Genomic DNA, 20,088 nt, shown 5'->3' with positions numbered 1-20,088 from the left:
TCAAACTACCCTTGACGGAGTGTTTCCTTATTAAGGAAAGAGATAAAAAAAGGCAAAAGATTCATATTTCAAGTTGCTAAAATTAAACTTCCAGAATGAAATATTCAAACCTGTACAAACAGCACCAAACGCTACAATGAATTTGTTTGAACATGATATAAAACTCGTAGCCGATTTTTTTAAAATGACATTTGACAGGTTCTTGCATCAAGCCCTTCAATTCTGAACTTTAAAGTAGTAGGTAGTAGGTATGCCGACAAGCTAAAGTAGGCCAAGATAGCTTCCTTCAAGATCCCTTCACTTTACCATTCATAATCTTCCTCCGATTCGACATAACCTGTGAAGCTAAGAAAGCATTGCTTTCATCACAGACATTCTGTGCTAAGAACGGGCAGTATTCAGAGACTTTAGTTTTAAAAAGACTGATACTCTTGAGGAGTTCTATCTTTTGGGATATAAGGCTTTTCAGTCCACTGAAAGACAACGAAAATTGCTAAGAAATATATCACCTCCATCTTCATGGTGGAAGAATAAGTCAGGCAAGAAACCAACGTGAAAGCAGGTGGCAAGCAGAGCTTTCATTCTGTTTTATTTTGCTGCAAACTGTTCCTTCGAAACGTCGATTGACTTTCAATGGACCACACGGCGTTATAGCCCAGGAGATGGAACTCTTCATAACCACCGCTGTAAGAACCTCAATTCCTAGAAACGGTACTGTCTAAATCCCAAATAAGACAAACACAGAATGAACTGTTACGAAACCACAAAGGTGAGCAAGGTAGTCTGTAGAAGCAGACGCGTGCATCGTTCACCCCTGCGTCGGGTCGGCTCCTGTCTCGACAAGAATGGGAAGATAAGTCGCGCTGTTGCACAAGGCGCCATTTCGTTCCGGTCCGCTTGATTCTGCAGTACACAGGGTTCAGAGCCAAAATAAAACCCAGACATAAGCAGGAGACCCAATTCTACCATAATAAAGCTTCAACATCAAGCAGGTTATTTCCTTACCTTCTCCCCTGACTCAATAAGTGGACGTAAAAGAACGTAAATAATTCGAAAGCGTTCGTGTGGAATGGCACCCTGTGACGAGGGGAAAAACGGAAAGGGTCTAAGGGAGTGTGGCACTCAAATTCTTCGGCAACATTTTAAGTCAATCAACATAATGTTAACAGAAGATGAGTTGGGCTCGCAAACCGACATAACATAACCTGTCGAATGAGAAAAAATGTGACGTTTTTGTATCGTCATTCTCACGGCACAACAACAAGAAGAAAGAAAAGGAAATTTCAGAGACTGAAACAAAAAGAACAAAAACAAGCAGAGAAGAAAACGTGGAAAGAAATAAAATAGTTCCTGAAAAGAAACAAAAAATAATAAACAAAGAATAAATAGACATATTAATAAAGGAGAAAAAATAAATGCATATCTAAATGGTCATATGGAAAATCGTTGGATGGGCGAGGTATGTAGTATGCATGGCAGGGCTAAGAGAAGCATGTCTGATTTTCGTGGAAAAACGTATATAAGAAAGATACCACTGAGAAGAACCATGCTTAAATGAGAGGATAACATTAATACGAAATTTAAAATATATGGTATGATGACATGGACCGGTTACATCTAGGTCAGGATAGGAGCCGTTACCCTGAATGATCTCAAACGCGCACTTCCACAGATAAACCCTCCATCGGTCCATTCGTATGCATTAAATCAGGAGCTCAATGAACGTGACGGCTATGAACAACGTAAAACGTGGAGGCTGCAATGCCCATCAAAGCATAAGCACCTCTCATTGCGGCTTGGTGTTTCTATAGTTAACTACTAAGAGCAATGGCTTCTACAGAGTGAATTGCAACCCTCAGGCTTAACTCTGTTGCTGATTTGGTTTCGTTCATATATTTACACTATTTTTCCCCCTTGGCACTACAGCCCCGATGGGCCTAGGCATACCTCCATGAACTCCGTTCACTTCGGTTTTTCTAGATCTTACACATTCGGTAAGACTCCTTGAGCGGGTGATCAGCTCGTCGCAAGGCCTCTACCTGTACACAAACATAGAAACACGTACGCAAACATCCATGCCCTGAGTGGGATTCGAACCCACGATCCCGGCTTCCGAGCGAGCGAAGACAGTGCATGTATATATCCACTCCCCCATACGCCTTCATAGAGTATTGCTTAATTAGTTAAGTACAGGGACAGTTTTAGTTTTTTACTTTAAAATCCAGGCGAAGAGATGGCGCTTGTGTTGAATGTATAGGCTGTATTATCCAGAAAATATACATATATTGGAGTGACAAGTCACCTACAAGCAGACACAACGCTCATACGGAGTGAACATTCGGTGTCTCAAGGACTACTTCGAAGGTTTCGTACATTAAATAAAGAGAATTCCACCTGTAAAAATAACCGCGTGGTAGGGCCAACTTGTGACACCGTGTCCCCTGTGTAATAACACAACCCTCACGCCTCACCTTGACCAAACATTTGGTTAGCTTAAGCCCAGCCCTGACACAAGTCTGCTACTGTTGACGCAGACCACAAGAGGCGCACTTGTTATACAATCCGTCTACAAGCCAGGAACAGAACTTCAGAGTTCACTGAGGACAGCGTAATTCAACACATGGATAACATACAGGCCTGACTCAACAGCTCAGTCATTCCCGTAGCTCTGATAGTCCTTCGGTCCATCAAAATAATGTGCCTTCTATGGAACTCGTAGTCCCAGTGGTTTGTTCAGAATATTCAGTCCACACCCTTCACCCTACATCTTCAAGATCACTTTTAAAATTATCCTCATACCTATGAGGTTTTCCGTAGGGTTGGGTCTTTTCAAATGTAAAAGGTAAAGGTAAAGTCGCCCTTGTGCTTAACTATTTAAGGACTACACAATTAAGGCGTATGGGGGAGTGGATGTGTACTTAAAAAAGTAAAACTATCCCTGTGACAAGTCGTCAGGGCCTATAGAGTTGTGAGACGTCGGGGCTCCCACATTTTCTCTAGACAATCGGCTCACAGATGACGGTAAGGTTGTCAGCCTTACGTCCCGGCCGCTCTTCAGACCCCAGGAAGATTCCTGGTACTCATTTCTGTTAGAGGCTGAGTCGACCCCGGGGCCATACTGCAGCTGGAAGGATTAGGTCGGAACGGATGTATAAATCCACATTTTTTAACTTCGGCACTAGCTGGAGGTAAGTGGTCAGTTTCACGCCCAGGCCGCTTTAACCCCGGTACCCATTGGATAGGAGGATCTGTGGACCATAGAACAGGCTGGACGACGTGGAGAAGAGAAAATTCTTCAACCTACAAGGACTTGAACTCCGAACCCTCGGTTGTCCAGCCCGTAGCCAGTCGCTGTATCATACGCTGTAGATAGAATCGTGGTTTCCATGATTCATATTCATTCAACATAATAAGTCCTTATCTAAACCCAACATAAGGAAAGTAACATAAGCTAAACAGCAACACCAAAAGAACAATGACAAAACAGCTTGCACGTTGACTTAACATTGATGTTGGGGTACTGTGACTGCTCATGCGTCGTGGACGGCGTGTTTCCATAGCAATCGAACTTCAGAAAAATTATGAGAACTCTACATTGCATAGAAGCCGGGACAGCATAGTCAGTATAGTGACTACCTACGGGCTGGACGACCGAGAGGTAGGATTTCGAGTCTCGGTAGGGCAAAGAATTTTATCTTCCCCAAATCATCCAGACAGTTTTGGGATACACCCAGCCTCCTATCCAATGGGTACCAGGGGCTGGTTTCCAGGGGGTAAAGTAGCAGGAGCGTGAAGATTACCGAGGTCAAGAAAATGTGGATCTATACATCAACTCCCACACACACTTTCATGGCGTAATGCTTAATTACTTCACTAGCCGTTGCTCATGGGACCCACGTTCATTAGGATTTTCAGACTCAAAACGATACCAAGAACATGCAGTTAACTCATTAACATCCTGTATTCTGTTACGTTGGTTCTCAGATCTCACTCGGAGGCTGTTACGCAGTTGCCAGGAAACCGCAAGTGTTTTCTGAGATTCTAAAGTGTTACGTCACTTTTTAATCTCTTCCAAGTAAATCTTTTAACTGATCACAGCATTATATAAACGGATTCACAACATTCTTCCAGAGTAACACTTGCAATTACGAGTGTGATCAGCAAACTGCAAGTAGTGTTACAAATTCTGTTGTAATTAGAATCAAAGGCGGTTACTGTATAGAGTTACGTTTACTGTTGCAGAAGTGACCAACACGCAACTTCCAACACAGGGCCAATCGTCCAGAAAGAAATACACCAAGAAGATTTCAAACTTATGTAAGCAGACAAATGTATTTCTTGGCGACATAAAAATAACGCTTTTCATAAAATTACGTATTCCTTCTGGAAAATAGTATGGGAAAGATTTAATTTAAGAATTAAATATCCATGTAAATAATTAATTCTTATTTATTTGTAACATCTTAAGTCCTCAGTAAGAAAAGCGGAACTTATAGATCATCACATTTTACTAAAAAAATGAAGTTGGCAGGACTGAAGAACATGGTAGAATTAAATATCAACATTTCCATATATGTACGTAGTTGGATGTCTTTAGAATAACGACAGGTCTAATACTGTGATACGTTCAATGTGGCTACCACACTAATTGAACCAGCAAACGAGGAATAACAGTATGTGATGTGACTATTGGGGTTGGAGGGTGTAAAATGAAGTGAAATATGCGGATAAATGATAGAACTACAGTTCGCCAACAACTCTGTGAGCCAGGCATAATTTCACCAATTGATAAACACGTGTAACATTTTATGTAAGTTTTGAGGTTTTCACGGCGATGACTATGCAGAAAGTCGTCTTCTGGGTTTTCGCGCCGTGTATTCTTCGTTTTGGCTGTCTGCATTCACAAACCATTCACCTGCTCTGAAGATGGAGGCGATACGTTCCTCCGAAACGTCGGCCAAAACGAAGAATACACGGCGCCAAAACCCAGAAGACGACTTTCTTCACGTGTAACATTTATTTTGAAATGCTTCTGAGATCTGTTATCTAGCAACGACTAATACAAGCAGATACAGAAGAGTTTATTTACGTTATAATTATAGTGATCTTAGAAGTGTTATAATTAATTACAGTTAAGACCTGCAAGTGGTCAATAAATTCAATTACCAATCCGAACCGCGTCTCTAGTAACTGTTACTCATGACAATATTGACTATAAACCTAAGCCACTGGAAAGCAGAATTCTGCGTTCTGAGTGGAACTCCTTGTCCGGTTCCCGACCGGAAATGATTGTTTTGTGGGTAGAGAACTTTATGACAACCGGGAGTGTGGTGAAAAAATCATCAGGACGACAACGGACCGTTACGACGCCAGAAAATGTGGAGGCAGTTCGACAGTCGATTTTGAGATATTTTTCGAACCAGCTCTTGAAGAAATGCATCTAGGAAATGTCTGGTTCCAACAGGATGGTGCAACGGCCCACACAGCCCGAGCTCCGATGACAGTTTTGAGGGTAAAGTTCCCCGGACGGCTCGTCTCGCTTCGAGGTGACATCCCGTGGGCAGCGCACTCACCTGATCTAACGCCCTGTGATTTTTTATGGGGATACCTCAAGGCAGAGGTTTTAAACATCGCCCCACAAACCTGCTTCAGCTGAAGAATGTTATTCGGCAGGAAGTAGCCCAAATTCCGGTGCACATGTTGGAACGTGCAGAGGGGAACTTCAGAAAACGGTTGCATCAGTGCATAGAGAACGGTGGCCACCGCCTTCAAGATATTTTGCTTAAAACTACATGATTTAAAACTTTAAAGTATGTTCTTTCATTAGCTAAACATAAATTTTGTCTATCAGCGATAATTTTTCTTCTGTTCGCCTTCAAAAAAAGGAAGTACCTGCGCCCCACCCTGTACATTTGTCTGAAAGTTGCTCAAAATTGCCTCCAGGGAACCGCAGTGCGCGATCAATAAGTTTAACATGCCATGAACAGTGCAGCATTCCATTAATGACAAATACATATGAAATGTTTTACACCACTGTGTGATAATAGACTCGTTACGCACTCTTTGCCCAGAACATATACGTACGTGAATGCATAATGAGAACGTCAGTCTCTAGTTTCCCATGTTTCATCTCCAAAACTACCAGGTGTATAACGATACATGCTGTTACTGACAAACATCGAATTAATTTAAATTTGGTTAGTAATCGTATAAACATCACATTTCACAAGAAACTAAAAACTGAATTTTCTCCAAAGTGGCTCCCCGTAGCGCCACGAAGCACCACTTATATTTAACACATTTTTAGCCTATTTTCCTTATTCTGAAAAAATGAAAGTAGGCTTATGCGATTTCCATGCTGTGTATGTGTCTGTGTATCCTCCACCCATCAACTTTTGAATGCCTGAACCAATCTTCATTAAACTTGGCATGTACATCATGGAATCTCAAGCCATTTCAACGGCGTACATCATAAATTCCTTCGATCAGTCTGTGTTTGTATGTGTATCCCTCCTATCGTTGAAAGGCTTCGGTCGGTAAAAATGCGCCCTTTCATCGTTAGGCAACGGCTCGGTAAAAATGTTACCGCGGCAATGAATACATATACAACAATAGAAGGATTGTTGGACGCATCGTTTTCTATGTGGTCCGTGTTGTATTAAAAGAAAGTAGGCGATTAGTTTTCCCAGGACTTCTCATTCCTTTTTAACTAACAAGAGACCTATCGCAGTGGCGAAGCGGACTAGGGCACTCTCGAACCGCAATCATGGGTTCGAATTCCACCTGAAGCATGGATGCCTGCGTTTTCCTGTCCTACGTAGGTAGTGGCCTACCGACGGGCAGATCCCTTTCTAAAGAATACTACCAAACGCCTGTACAACTTATGAGGACTCCTGTTGACACGGTAATGAAACTTCAGGTTCCGTAAAATGTTGGAAAATTCTTTAGTATCCGCTAAACTGGCGGCTTCTCAAGAAGGGCTCAACTCCATGGAGTTTGTTAGTTACCCTGTAAGATTTATAGATTCTGATCAATCCCGAATGGAAACAGGCCAAATGATCTAATCCGTCAAAAGGAAGAACAAACAAAATCCGTGACTTTAGTCCGCAAGCGAACTATACCGTCCGAGCGACCGCCGCTTGTCGGCGAAGTTAGGGGGAGCATCTGTGGTCTAGTGGTCAGAGTTCCTGGCTACAGATCCAGAGGTCTCGGGGTCGATTCGCGGCGCTACCAGATTTTCTGATTTTCTGAGAAGTAGTGGATAATTGAGGAGCTATTTTAATGGCAAAGTAGCGGTTCCGGTCTAGAAAACCGAAATTAACGGCCGTGGGGATTCGTTCCGCTGACCACGCGACACCCATTATCCGCTAAAGTCAACACGAAGAACAAACTGAAAAATCGGCCACGGACCAAAGGGCTGTGTAGCCATAGGGCGAAAAACAAAGTGATACAAAAAAAATCGCAAAAAAAAAAAACTCTGAAAATTGTGTACGTTGCAGAGTACAGTTCTACCCGAAACGTCGATAAATGTCTACCAGACTACAAGGTATCACACCACGAAATATAATTAACTTCACAGTTACCGCCGTGACATCAGGTTACATACAGAGCTAAGTATGTATTTCCACTGTATATTCATACGTATATAATGCCGTTAAGGGGTAAACTGAACGCTGGAAACGAATGTACAAGAGGAACGCGAATACCTTCCAGAAGAGTGTTAGTATGTACGGCCATCATGACGCGCATTAGTATTCTACTGGCAAAGGACTACTTGCCCCAGGAGTCTCCGTGTTCAGTCCAACTCAGATCGGTAATCGTGAAAGATTTCGAAGTAGTTTCCAAAACTGCCTCAAAGACCTTACGTGCTAGTTCTGTACATGCACGTGTCCTTACATATTTATTTTTGATATCTGATGTTACAGAATAAAGTTACATAAAAGATTTCATTTAATACAAATATTACATTTCTGGACATTATCCATCTCCGTTTTTGTCTAAAACACCTCCCTGTTTCTATTTTAAAACACAATGTTTCAGAGACTGGGTTCTGTCTCCGTCTTCAGGTAAAACCTACTCAGTTTGGCCTAATCGATAGAGCCAGTCCTTATTTCCGGATATCTGTAAAGTCAGTCACAGTCAGAGTTACTTTACGACTGACGGTTTACCGCCAATCAGTTCGTCTTGGTGCCAAGCCCCTCGAGACTCACGGCCATCATTTATTTAGCTGAATCCTTGCGGTCATAGTCCTGTCTCTCTGACGAGGTGGCCGGTGCGTAAGCCTGACAACCTCACCGCCATCTGTGAGCCGATTGTCTAGAAAATATGGGAGCCTCGACGTCTCACAACCCGATGGGGCTTCCATGGCCTGTCAGAGGGAAAGATTTACATTTCCTTTTTTTTTTTACTTTTATTTATGTATACCGGTTACTTCGAAGAAGTCGAAAAAGAAGGAAATATAGCAATAAGGACAGAGACTACAGAAGAGAAGTATATATAAAGAAAATACAAAAGGTACGAAAAAAGGAAATAAAATATTCACAGGTATAATGCTGTGTGTGTGTGTGCGTGCGTGCCTACACAAGCACGTCAGCCGATGCTTTATGATATCCCGGTAAATCAGACAAAAATTCACTCAGTGAGTCTCGACCTTTCACATACAAATATAAACGCTGGCATTTTCAAGTCTGCCACAGATTTCGTTCCATTTCTACTGCCATAAACCAACGCGGCTCGGTCGATGTAACTTTACAAACACACATATGCCATGTCGCTTCGGGGTGTATGAAAACTGGGAGACCCGTGTTTTGTCTGATGCCCGTTCTATACACCCGGCAATTTACCGCGGTCCATATACTCAAGTGACCACAAGACGCGAGCCAGTCAGAGGAGCTGTTCCACTGCATCAAGGTGTCGTTGACGCCAGTAACACCCGTGCCTCAACCTGCTTCTTGCATAAGCACGGTGTTTTTATTATACAAGTGTGACAAAAATTATATTTATGTGTTGCGCTGACGGCGGGAGGGGAAAATGAAACTTATACAGAATTGTTTATAAAAGTTGGGTTCTGAATCTCATTCACGAAGGAATGGGGAAAACAACATTACAAGAATAGGAAGTTCAGAAACGGTACCTGACGTTTTGAGAACCACGAAATCGTCGTCTTTGTGTTATACCCCTTCCCTTGGCTTTCCCACTGGGCGAGAGGTAGTAATTCTTCCACCTGTCAGTTCAGACAATATTTTCTGTAACGGCAATAGTCTCTTCCTCTTGTATAATGTGTTTGTGTGTTCAACAGGTCACACCATGGCTATACATTTCCATCCTATTTTATCTATCAAAGAATGTAAGCTAAAGGCATTTTTTCTTCTGCTTAACTAATTAAGCACTACGCCATGATGGCGTATGGGGGAGTGGATGTGTAGATACACATTTTCTTGACCTCGGCACTAGTTGGAGGTGAGTGGCGAGCTTCACGCCCCTGCCGCTTTACTCCCGGTACCCATTTGATAGGAGGTTGGGTGGCGCTCAGACCCGGTCTGGATGACGTGGAGAAGAGAAAATTCTTGACCCTACCACAACTCGAACCCCGACCTCTCGGTCGTCCAGCCAGTAGCCAGTCGCTATACCGACTACGCTATCCCGGCTTTCTCAAAGAATGTATATGTTATGTAACAACAATACCGAAAGTGGACAAGAGAGCATTTTTGTCAGAGGATTCTTGCCACTGTGCTTAATTCATTAAGCACCAGGATATGGAGACGCATGGGTGAGTGGAAATGCAGCTCCACCATCCTTGACCTCGGCATCAGACGGACGTGAATGGTCACCTTCACGGCCCCGGCAGAGACCCTCCGGTGGCTGGGCAAGTCTCAGAGTCGGTCTAGACGTTGTGGAGAAGAGTAACCTCTCTTGTCCCTGCCGGAAATCGAACCCCGACAGTCCAGCCCGTAGCCAGTCGCTATACCGACTGAGGTATCCCGGCTTCCGCTACCACTAGTCTAATTTTTTCAAACTGAACCTGTGAATACTAATGTTCTTATGAGTTTCAGCTTTTTGGGGTACAAGACCGTGCACCAGTGGCTCGAATAATGTAACTGAATTTGGCGAACATTTTGCAGATTAAGGGGGCGGAGTTTTACAAAGTGAAAATTTAATAACACAATAAAAAATTGTTAACCTGTTCTTGTATCATCTATCAGTTATACAAATAAACATGAAAAGAAATCCATCACTCTACCAGCCATTCACATAAAAGATTTAACACACATTAGTCACATTAATTTAGAACATGCATCCCTCCCCGACAAGCACAACCTCCTATGACAGGGCTATATACTGATTTAGAGAAGAGGTTTGCAATTTCTAAGAAGAATGTAAAATGTTAACATAGTCCTAAAGAAACAAATTCAGTTCATTCTATAAGCAAGTCCCATAATGTTAATCACGCATATTATCATATAATATCCGATCTATAACTTAACAAAACTCATACGTTTAGACAGAAGCTACAGTTCATTAACTCAAACTTTACATCACTAATGAACCCAACAATATTCCCTAAGTTCTCCATCTTGCTGAAATTAAACCCTGTTGAATACGATGTCTTATAAAATAACGAGGCAAATCTAACGCCCCAGCTAAAACAAACAATGGGCATGAAGCGGTAGTGCTATTAGTGTTATTACGATTCGTTTCAGGTGGGTGGATCCTCTGAAAGCTCCCTTAATTTGCCAGGCAAGAGAATGAATGCTAATTCCATGTCTTCTTACAGTGCGTCTGTAAGGCAGTGGTGTTGACCTGCAGACCTCGAGGCTCCTGCGGCCGCCACTGCCGCCGGTCGCTTCTGAGTGGGTGTCAAAAACTCCCATCGTGACCTTCCCTATTGGCATTCGCCGAAGCCGCAGGAATGAGACTGCAGCAGCCACCACACTGACACAACAGCACCGAACAAGAAACTGACTGGAACGCCGCCTGGGTGATGACTCTGGAACTAAACTCGCCTACCTTCTTTTTACCTGAGTTCTTTGCTGGTTGCCCTGAAGGGGAGTGAGGTTGGTGCTTGTTGCTTGACTGGCTGGCTGGTTGGTTGGTTAGCACCGAGGCCATGGTCAAAGCAGACCCGGCTAGTACAGTGGAGTGCTTCGAGCTGTTAGGAGCTCGCTGCGGTTGCAGTGTGCGAGTGAGTACGAGCGGACATACATTCATGACAAAACTGAATTTGTTGTGCGATCAGTGGCAGGATCTTAATGCGGTGCGGATACATTTACAGCGACCGACACCCGGTGCTGTCAGATTTAATGAGTGAGTTGAGTGGTGGTTCGTACGTGAAGCGCTGCGGGTCGCTACGCACCGTCCGTCGCGACGCGTCTATGGAGCCCCAACTCCATCTATGGCCAGTTCTCGTGGCACAGTGTTAATGTGGTGAAACTCGATAGAAAGAGTGAAACATAATATGTGATGAATAATATTAAAAAGATTGGAGAGGAAATAACGGTAGAGAGTAATTATGTAAACAAGCGATTGCCACGTACCTAATAATATTAGTCACAATGCAAGTCAGTCCGGTGGTGTTTACGGTGCTGCTAGGCGCCATCTTTGGTGTTCTCTCAGCGTCGCTAAGTAAAGCGCTGAGATATCAGGCGCCTGATGAGTGTAAGTGGGTGGTGCTTAATACGAACGGCGGCAAAGGTGATTTCTCGGGTACGGGTGGAAGCGAAGGGGGCTTCGATGAAGATGTCGCTCTTGTTTGTCGGTTAAGAACAATTAACAGTGAACTGGAGAACACAAATTTCAGCGTGATACAGCCCCAGCACACGGTCCGACTGAGGCTTGAGTGCAGTGACATTTTGTTTTTTCAGAGTTCACTTAGCTCAGGTAGTTTTAGACCTTTGGTGGAACTCAAGGATCTTGCCATCGAGTACTGTAAAATCGGAAACCTCTCAGCAGGTGCGTTTAGAGGGCTCCGTGAACTGCGCAACCTCACGGTGCGCACACACAACACGGACTGGTCTGCAATGACACTTGAAGTGGACCCTGACGCTTTCACCGAGGACTTAGGACTTCTGGAACGACTGGATCTCGGCGAGAATAACATGTGGAGTCTTCCTGATGGAGTGTTCTGCCCACTACACAGCCTAGAATCACTTAATTTGACTAGAAATCGACTTCGCGATGTGGTTGGGTTCCGGTTCGCTAGTACAGTCTCCTCAAACCTCAATCCCTCCCAGCGCTGTGGTGGTAACCTGAAGATCCTCGACCTCTCCAACAACAGTATCGATTCACTTCCTCCTGCAGCATTTTCCGGCTTGTCACGACTACACAAGTTAAATCTACAGGGAAATGGGATGTCGTTTCTTGCAGACAGGTGTTTGGAAGGACTCACCTCACTCACTATACTTCGTCTCGCAGACAACAAGCTAGTCAGTCTCCCACCCGAACTGTTTGCAGATACTCGTGATATAAAGGAGGTGTACCTGCAAAACAATTCCATCAATGTCTTGGCTCCGGGATTGTTCAACGACCTAACACAACTCCTTGTACTTGACTTATCAAAAAATGAACTAACAGCGGAGTGGGTGAATACTGCTACGTTTACAGGGTTGGTACGCCTTGTAGTGCTGGATCTGTCTCACAATCGCATAGCCAAGATGGAACCGGCTGTGTTTCGGGATCTATACAGCATGCAGATATTACGACTGGAAGATAACCTCATAGAAAATATTCCAGAGAATACATTTTCATCCCTATACAACCTGCACACTCTTATCCTTTCCAACAATAAATTAGCTGTAATCGACAGTTACACTTTCAATGGATTATATGTCCTTAGTCTACTATCCTTAGATAACAATCTAATCCAATCGATCCATCCACAGGCACTAAAAAATTCGTCCAGCCTTCAGGACTTGCACCTGAACGGCAACAAACTGTTTGAAGTTCCTACAGTACTGAACGACGTACCACTCCTCAAGACACTGGACCTTGGCGAGAATCACATTGCCAATATTGCCAACTCCAGCTTCGGCACAATGCAACATATCTATGGACTTCGTTTAACAGAAAATAACATTGGAAATATCACTAAAGGCACCTTCGAAAAAATGTCTGCTCTTAAAATATTAAATTTATCCCGGAACAGAATCCAGAAGGTGGAACCCGGAGCCTTCGATGCTAATGTTAATCTACAGGCTATTCGACTGGATGGTAACCAGCTCACCGACATCGGATCTCTCTTCACAAAGCTTCCCAGTCTCATATGGCTTAATATATCTGACAACCAGCTGGAATGGTTCGATTACGCGTTAATTCCTACAGGACTACAGTGGCTGGACATCCATGCAAATCGCATTGCTGAGCTCGGAAATTACTTCGAGATTGAAAGCCAACTTCATCTTAGTACATTTGATGCTAGTTCCAATAGGCTGACAGAGATCACCGGAAGCGCCATTCCTGACAGCGTAGAGCTGTTATTCCTAAATGATAACCTTATCTCAAAAGTACAATCCTACACATTTTTCAAGAAACCGAACCTCACCCGTGTGGACCTCTTCGGCAACAAGATAACCAGTCTAAATCCTAATTCGCTACGTATATCAGCCGTTCCTCAACTTCGTGCCCTGCCAGAGTTCTATATCGGTGGCAACCCCTACCAGTGTGACTGCACCATGGATTGGCTGCAGAGGATTAATGTGGAGAATCGAGCAAGGAACCAGCCGCGGCTGATGGACCTCGACAGCATATACTGCAAGCTTCTGTACAACCGCGGACGCACGTACGTCCCCCTTGTGGAGGCTGCGCCGAATCAGTTCCTGTGTCGCTACGAGTTCCACTGCTTCGCATTATGCCACTGCTGTGACTTCGATGCCTGTGACTGTGAAATGACATGTCCCACTAATTGCACATGTTACCACGATCAATCCTGGTCTGCTAACGTGGTGGACTGTGCTGGAGCCGGCTATATCGATCGCCTACCTGATCAAATTCCCATGGACGCTACCCAGTTGTACTTAGACGGCAATGATATCCGGGCTATAGGTAGTCACGCCTTTATTGGACGCAAACGGCTCAAGATTCTCTTCATGAATGCTTCAAATATAGAAATAATACACAACAGGACTTTCAACGGACTGAAAGAACTCGAGCTGCTACACGTAGAAGATAACAGAATCCGCGAGTTGAAGGGTTACGAGTTCGAAGGGCTGGAGGGACTACGAGAATTGTACCTTCAAGGAAACAAAATCACTTCCATCCATAACGCAACATTTATGCCCATGCGGGAACTTCGGGTCCTGCATTTAGACCACAATCTCATCACTCACTTCTCTGTCTGGCAGCTGTCGTCCGACCTCACAGACATTCGTCTGTCCGCCAATCCATGGTCGTGTGAATGCGGGTTCACTGATAAGTTCCGAGAGTGGATACAGCATGCCGGCGAAACTATTGGCGATCTCTCCTCAATTCGGTGTGTCTCCAGCAACGGAACAGAACTCGAGGACGGTAATGTCATGTTGGAAGAAAACGAGGAGGAGAATGGGTATTACCTGATCTCGGACAAAAACTCCACGTGCTTCGGCGCCAACGTCATAGACAACACCATCAACGGTAATTACACCTCCACCAAGACCATCATCCAACGCCAAGCCATTCAGGATTACCTGCCCCTCCTCATAGCAACCTTATGCGCCTTCCTTATCGTTGTTGCCACCACACTAGCGGTATTCATTTTCCGGCAAGAAATGAGAGTTTGGTTCCACTCCCGGTTCGGTATCCGGCTCTTCTACCGTAGAACTGACATCGATCGGGATGACAGAGACAAGTTGTTCGACGCTTTTGTTAGTTACAGCTCTAAGGATGAGGCATTTGTCGCCGAGGAGCTGGCGCCCATTCTGGAGCATGGCGACCCGCCATACAAGCTGTGTCTCCATTATCGTGACTTCCCTGTGGGCGCCTTTATAGCGGACACTATCGTGCAGGCCGTGGAATCGTCCCGGCGAACAATCATGGTTCTGTCGGAGAATTTCATCAAGTCTGAGTGGTGCCGGTTCGAGTTCAAATCTGCGCATCACCAAGTGTTGCGGGACCGAAGAAGGAGGCTTATCCTCGTCCTCCTCGGGGAAGTGCCACAGAAAGACCTGGACCCCGACATCCGGCTGTACCTGAAGACCAACACGTACCTCCAATGGGGGGACAAATTATTCTGGGAAAAACTGAGGTTCGCTCTGCCAGATGTTCCCAACAACCAGAGAACTTGTACTGCTACTCGTAATAGCAACAACACGAACAACAGCAACCACCATCACGTGGTGCATCATCACGTCCACCGTCACAACAACCACAACCACCCGAACAACACGTCTGGCTCGTCAAACACAACGAACACGACGCCCAGATCCGTCGCCATACACATCTGAGTCAGTGAATCAGTGTAACGGTGTTTGGTGCCAAACCAGAAATGCTAGTGATTTACAGATCAAATTATTATATTATATAATAGTGTGTAAATATGGTATAAGTGTAATTCAGTGATCCGTTTCAAGCCGAGATATTTTTGTTGTGACCCATAAGAGCGGCGAATGTGTTAAAATAATTAAAAAAAAAAGCCTTGTAAATACGATTCCCAAGCTGATCAATATAAACGCAGGTACATAGAATATCAGTTTCAGCATACAACTGTTGTACATAATGATTCGGAGCATTGTGCTGTGAACGAAATAATTTATTGTAGTTTATCTTCTTTTCTTTCTCGCTTTCTCCAAGAACTTTATTGTAATTATTGCTTTGATTATGGTGCTATTCTGCTTCCGCATTTCATCAGCCGTCCACTACGAGTGTAAGGTAAAACAATTTCATTGTTTTTTACAGATATGTAACACTACAGTATATTTGGTAACAAAGAAACACTTTCACAATGTTACTTCCATTTCTGTAATTTCAATATTCACGCGTTCTGAGGAGAAGACAGCTATTACGATGAACAGTGAACAGTAGAATATTTTTTATATTTTTTGTATTACTTTATAAAGACACTAGTTTGCGAACTGGTTCAGAGTCGACGTGTGACATATGAAGTTTACTGTAAATACAAAGTGCCTTGCTATTGTGGGATTAAAGCGGCCAATAAAATCCCGTCATTATTATGAAGCATGTGTCCATTTCTTGCAAAAGAAAAATAGTTAGAAATTCCCCCAAACACATCCTAAATCCTTCTAGCATAATCTGTATTCCCGAGTACAGGTATATAAAACGTTTTACATTAACGGTTACAAGTAGGCAAACTGAATGGAAACACGAACTGTTAAAAACGAATGCATTATTTCAAACAGGGAGCCATAGAAAAGTGGAATTATTTTCGTATCAGAAACAAACAATATAGCAGAGGAAATTTCTGACCTCTACTGTCTGTATGTACCTTTCCTCATTTTGTCGGTTTGCGTTAAAACACGTCATAAATATGTCAACGAAGGTAGTAGTAAGTGTATGAAGACGCATAATACGAGAAGAAGAGTACCTATTCCATGATATTGCAATGTGTATTGTTCCCAGACTAATTAGATCCATGCATCTTATGTGCCAGCAAAATTTGGCTGCTATTTCACAGCGGTAGGCAGTGTAAACTGGGAACACAGTGTGCGCGGACATTTTGAGTTACAGTGCATTACCAAGCAATCTTCTATACAGCATGTCCATTTGTGCGGTTACTTTTCAACTAAAATATTGATGCAATTAACAACATACGGCATTCACGTATGTGTACTAATACTGTGCATTAATCTGCACTGTGATCTGCTAGTAATATCTCTTATTGTTTTAACACGCATTTCACTCATAACTGCAACCAACTCTACTGTTTTTACATTTTTATATATCTGTTAAATCCTGGCAACTTTCAGAATAATCTTTTGTTAATCTTAATAATTTTCACCTGCATCAATAATGCTTTCGCTCCTAAAATCTTAACAGGTCTATGTTCAATTTTAAATGGAATGTAAGGCACATAAATATATGTTGCTGTCTCGTCACCAGAATGTAGGGCAAAACCATAACATAGAAAGACACCTGACAGATGTTTTGAAAGTGTAGCACAGTTCAGATATTTGGAAACGACTATAATAAATCAAAATCTGATTCGGGAGGAAATTTTGTCTTCTCGTCTGCTGTCTAAAACATAAAAATAGAATATAAAAAACGATAATTTTGGTGTGAAACTTCGGCTCTGACATTAAGGAAGGAACATAAACTGAGGGCGTTTGAGAACAGGGTGTTGAGGAGAATATTTGGACCGAAGAGAGATTAAGTTACAGGAGGTTAGAGAAAACTGCATAATGAGGAGCTTCATAACTTTTCTCCAAGTATGATTAGAATGATCAAGTAGGGAAACACTGCCCTAAGGCATAAAATAATTCCAAAATGGAATCAACTTCGACAGAACACTGGAGTGTATTGCATAAAAATAACAGGTTCAGTCACCTTGCGCATTGTACGTCTTATGAACGCAAACAGATTTCTTGCTGTATATTTATTATGACAGTTCCTGATGCATTTAAAAATTACGGATGTATCAATGTATTCATAAATTCGTTAGTAAAAACATTAGAAAATAATAAACAGTTTGTGTTGGGCGAGGTAACATTTCGTTTTATACAATGCAGCAATGTACGGAACGTATTAGTGCCGCATTTGCTTTTTAAGAAAATACCATGAAGCCTAACAGCTNTTTCGGTCCATATTTAGGGCCATCTTCAGGCAGTTTCATTAAACTCGTCTCATGTTATCGAAATACCCTAACATGGATCCATATTAGTGTTAATGATTATAATCATCATAATACATATATAACTATTACTGAAATTATAATTTTTTTAATTTTAAAAATTCTTTCGTCGTTAAAACGTAAAATTCTCTGTATCTGTTGCGTATTATGGGTACTGTATATAGCACAGACTCTTACACTGTAACGACGACAGAATTCTCAAATATTAAAGTTAAAAAATTATAATATCAGTAATAATTATAATGATTAACACTAATATGGCTCCATATTAGGATCTTTTAACAGTGTGACAAGTAATGAAGCTGCCTGAAGTTCATGCTACTTATGGAACGAAACATGTTGCAGTTATTAAATATAACAAATTTAAACAATTATATCGGTTTATATTTGTTATTGTGTTGATGGCCAGAATACGACAAATCGTGACACACAACGAAATCTGAGCACAATGTTCAACTGCGGTATTGTTTCCCCTACTTACGTACCTTAATCAGAAATCATTAATGCAAGACCATTCCTAAAAATTATTGTAACGATATCAATACATATTGTTTTACAAACAAAATCCCATGTAAAGTCTCAAAACGTGAAACAGAATAGGATCTAAGTAGCAGGTTCGGTTCTCGTTGCAGGAGTTACGTACGAAGCAGTAAGGACAGCGAGGGACCGGCTGTGAGTTGCATAGCCTTGCTACCCCCGCTTACACAGTTCCCTGTTGCCGTGTCGATCGCATGGCTATCTGCCACAACTTGCAAACCAAGAAACAACTCCTGACTTTCTGTTATCCACCCTCCCCCGCCAACTGCCACGCTGTTCATGTTTTTTATCTGAAATGACGAGAACATTACTGTGGAAAAACTGTCTGGAGTAGGATGAAAAACAAAAGAATGGCATTAACTTGAAGAAAACTTCTTACAGGGAAAAATAACTTATTACCTGAGTCCACCTTTCTATAGAAACATTACCTCATTTCGCATGAATTCCAAGCTTCATATACAAGACAGAAACTAGTCAACAAAATTCTGTTCACTCACACTTCGCAAGGCACAAGTTCAAAAATGTATTCTTTAGTATTTCTTAACAGCAAGCACAATGGTCGTGTGAAGGTAAATTATGAATTTCTAAACAAATATTTTAAGAACACAGTCTGTATCCAAGCCCGTTTTAAAATAGACTTCGCTTATATTTCCCTTAATTGTTATTTACAGTGATGGATCCGGGATAGCTCAGTCCGTGCAGCGACTAGTGCACGGGACGGACAGGCGATGAATTTGGATTCGATTGCCGGTAAAAGCAAGAGATCTTTCTACTCCACAGTGTCCAAGATTGGCTCTGAGGCCCGGGTACCGGAGGTTAAGCGGCCTCAGCGTGAAGCAGACCACTCAACTCAATCTAACGCCAAGGTCAAGAAGGTTGGATCTCTACATCCACTCCCCACCCGTCTTCATGGCGCTGTGCTTAATTAATTAAGCACAGAGACAAGTTTACCTTTTATCTTATTATCCAGTTGCATTTAACGGAGCAAATACACCTTTCTTCCAAAAGATAAAAGGTAAAGTTGTCCCCGTGCTTAACTAATTAAGCACTACGGGATGAAGATGTATAGGAGAGTGTATGTATAAATCCACGTTTTCTTGACCTCGGCAATAGCTGGAGATGAGTGGTTAGCTTCACGCTGCGGCCGCTTTACCTCCGGTATCCATTGGACAGGAGGCTGTGTGGGGCCCACACCTGGTCTCGATGACGTAGAGAGAAGAAAATTCTTGACATTACCAGGTTTCGAACTATGAACCCTCGGATGTCCAGCCCGTACCCAGTTGCTATACCGACTGCAATAAGCTGGCCTTGCAGCGTTCACTGTTCGAATCCCCCATTCTCGCAAACTTTTCTGTTGCGTTTCTCTCGTTCTATCAATCCAAGTCCTTTTCATTGCTATGGGGCACGTCCTTCAGTTTGTTAATAATGGAAACAGAGTCCATGTGCGGAGGGTAGCTGTGAATATACCGAATAATTAATCCAGGACAGCCGACAAGGGTGTTCCTGTATCTTGCGGGTTAGGCGGAAGGCTGACAATTCTCAGTAAAAAAAAAAACAGCATATTGCAAAACGTTACACGGAGACGATCTGTTGTGAACACGCTAATGAACCTTCCAATTCCTTTAAGGGTGGGGGGAGGGAATTTCATGACTATCTACACAACTGTTATCTTCTCATAAAAGCCTCTGATCTATGGAGTTAGACACTGTTTGACCCTTTAAAGCCCAGTATCACATACTTTAACGTTCTGAAACCCTACATTCTGCCTAAAGAATGTA

The 20,088-nt window shown here is 42.8% G+C and overlaps 1 protein-coding gene across 1 annotated transcript; it reads left to right on the top strand.

The window, feature by feature from the left end:
* Positions 1-11,012: 11,012 nt before the first annotated feature.
* On the top strand, positions 11,013-16,143 carry LOC111865521 (toll-like receptor Tollo). The gene has a single exon (XM_023853618.2). The coding sequence runs from the start codon at positions 11,553-11,555 to the stop codon at positions 15,411-15,413; it is 3,861 nt and encodes a 1,286-aa protein (XP_023709386.1). The 5' UTR covers positions 11,013-11,552; the 3' UTR covers positions 15,414-16,143.
* The last annotated feature ends 3,945 nt before the right edge of the window (positions 16,144-20,088 follow it).

This window comes from Cryptotermes secundus, unplaced genomic scaffold (genome assembly GCF_002891405.2).
Source record: "Cryptotermes secundus unplaced genomic scaffold, Csec_1.0 scaffold560, whole genome shotgun sequence".
NCBI classification, from domain to species: Eukaryota; Metazoa; Arthropoda; class Insecta; order Blattodea; family Kalotermitidae; genus Cryptotermes; species Cryptotermes secundus.
The sequence above is the reverse complement of the archived record's forward strand: the minus strand, read 5'-3'. Positions and strand labels throughout refer to the sequence as shown.

Coding starts and splice junctions, on each gene's coding strand:
- LOC111865521 (XM_023853618.2), top strand. CDS start 11,553: ATGCAAGTCAGTCCGGTGGTGTTTACGGTGCTGCTAGGCGCCATCTTT.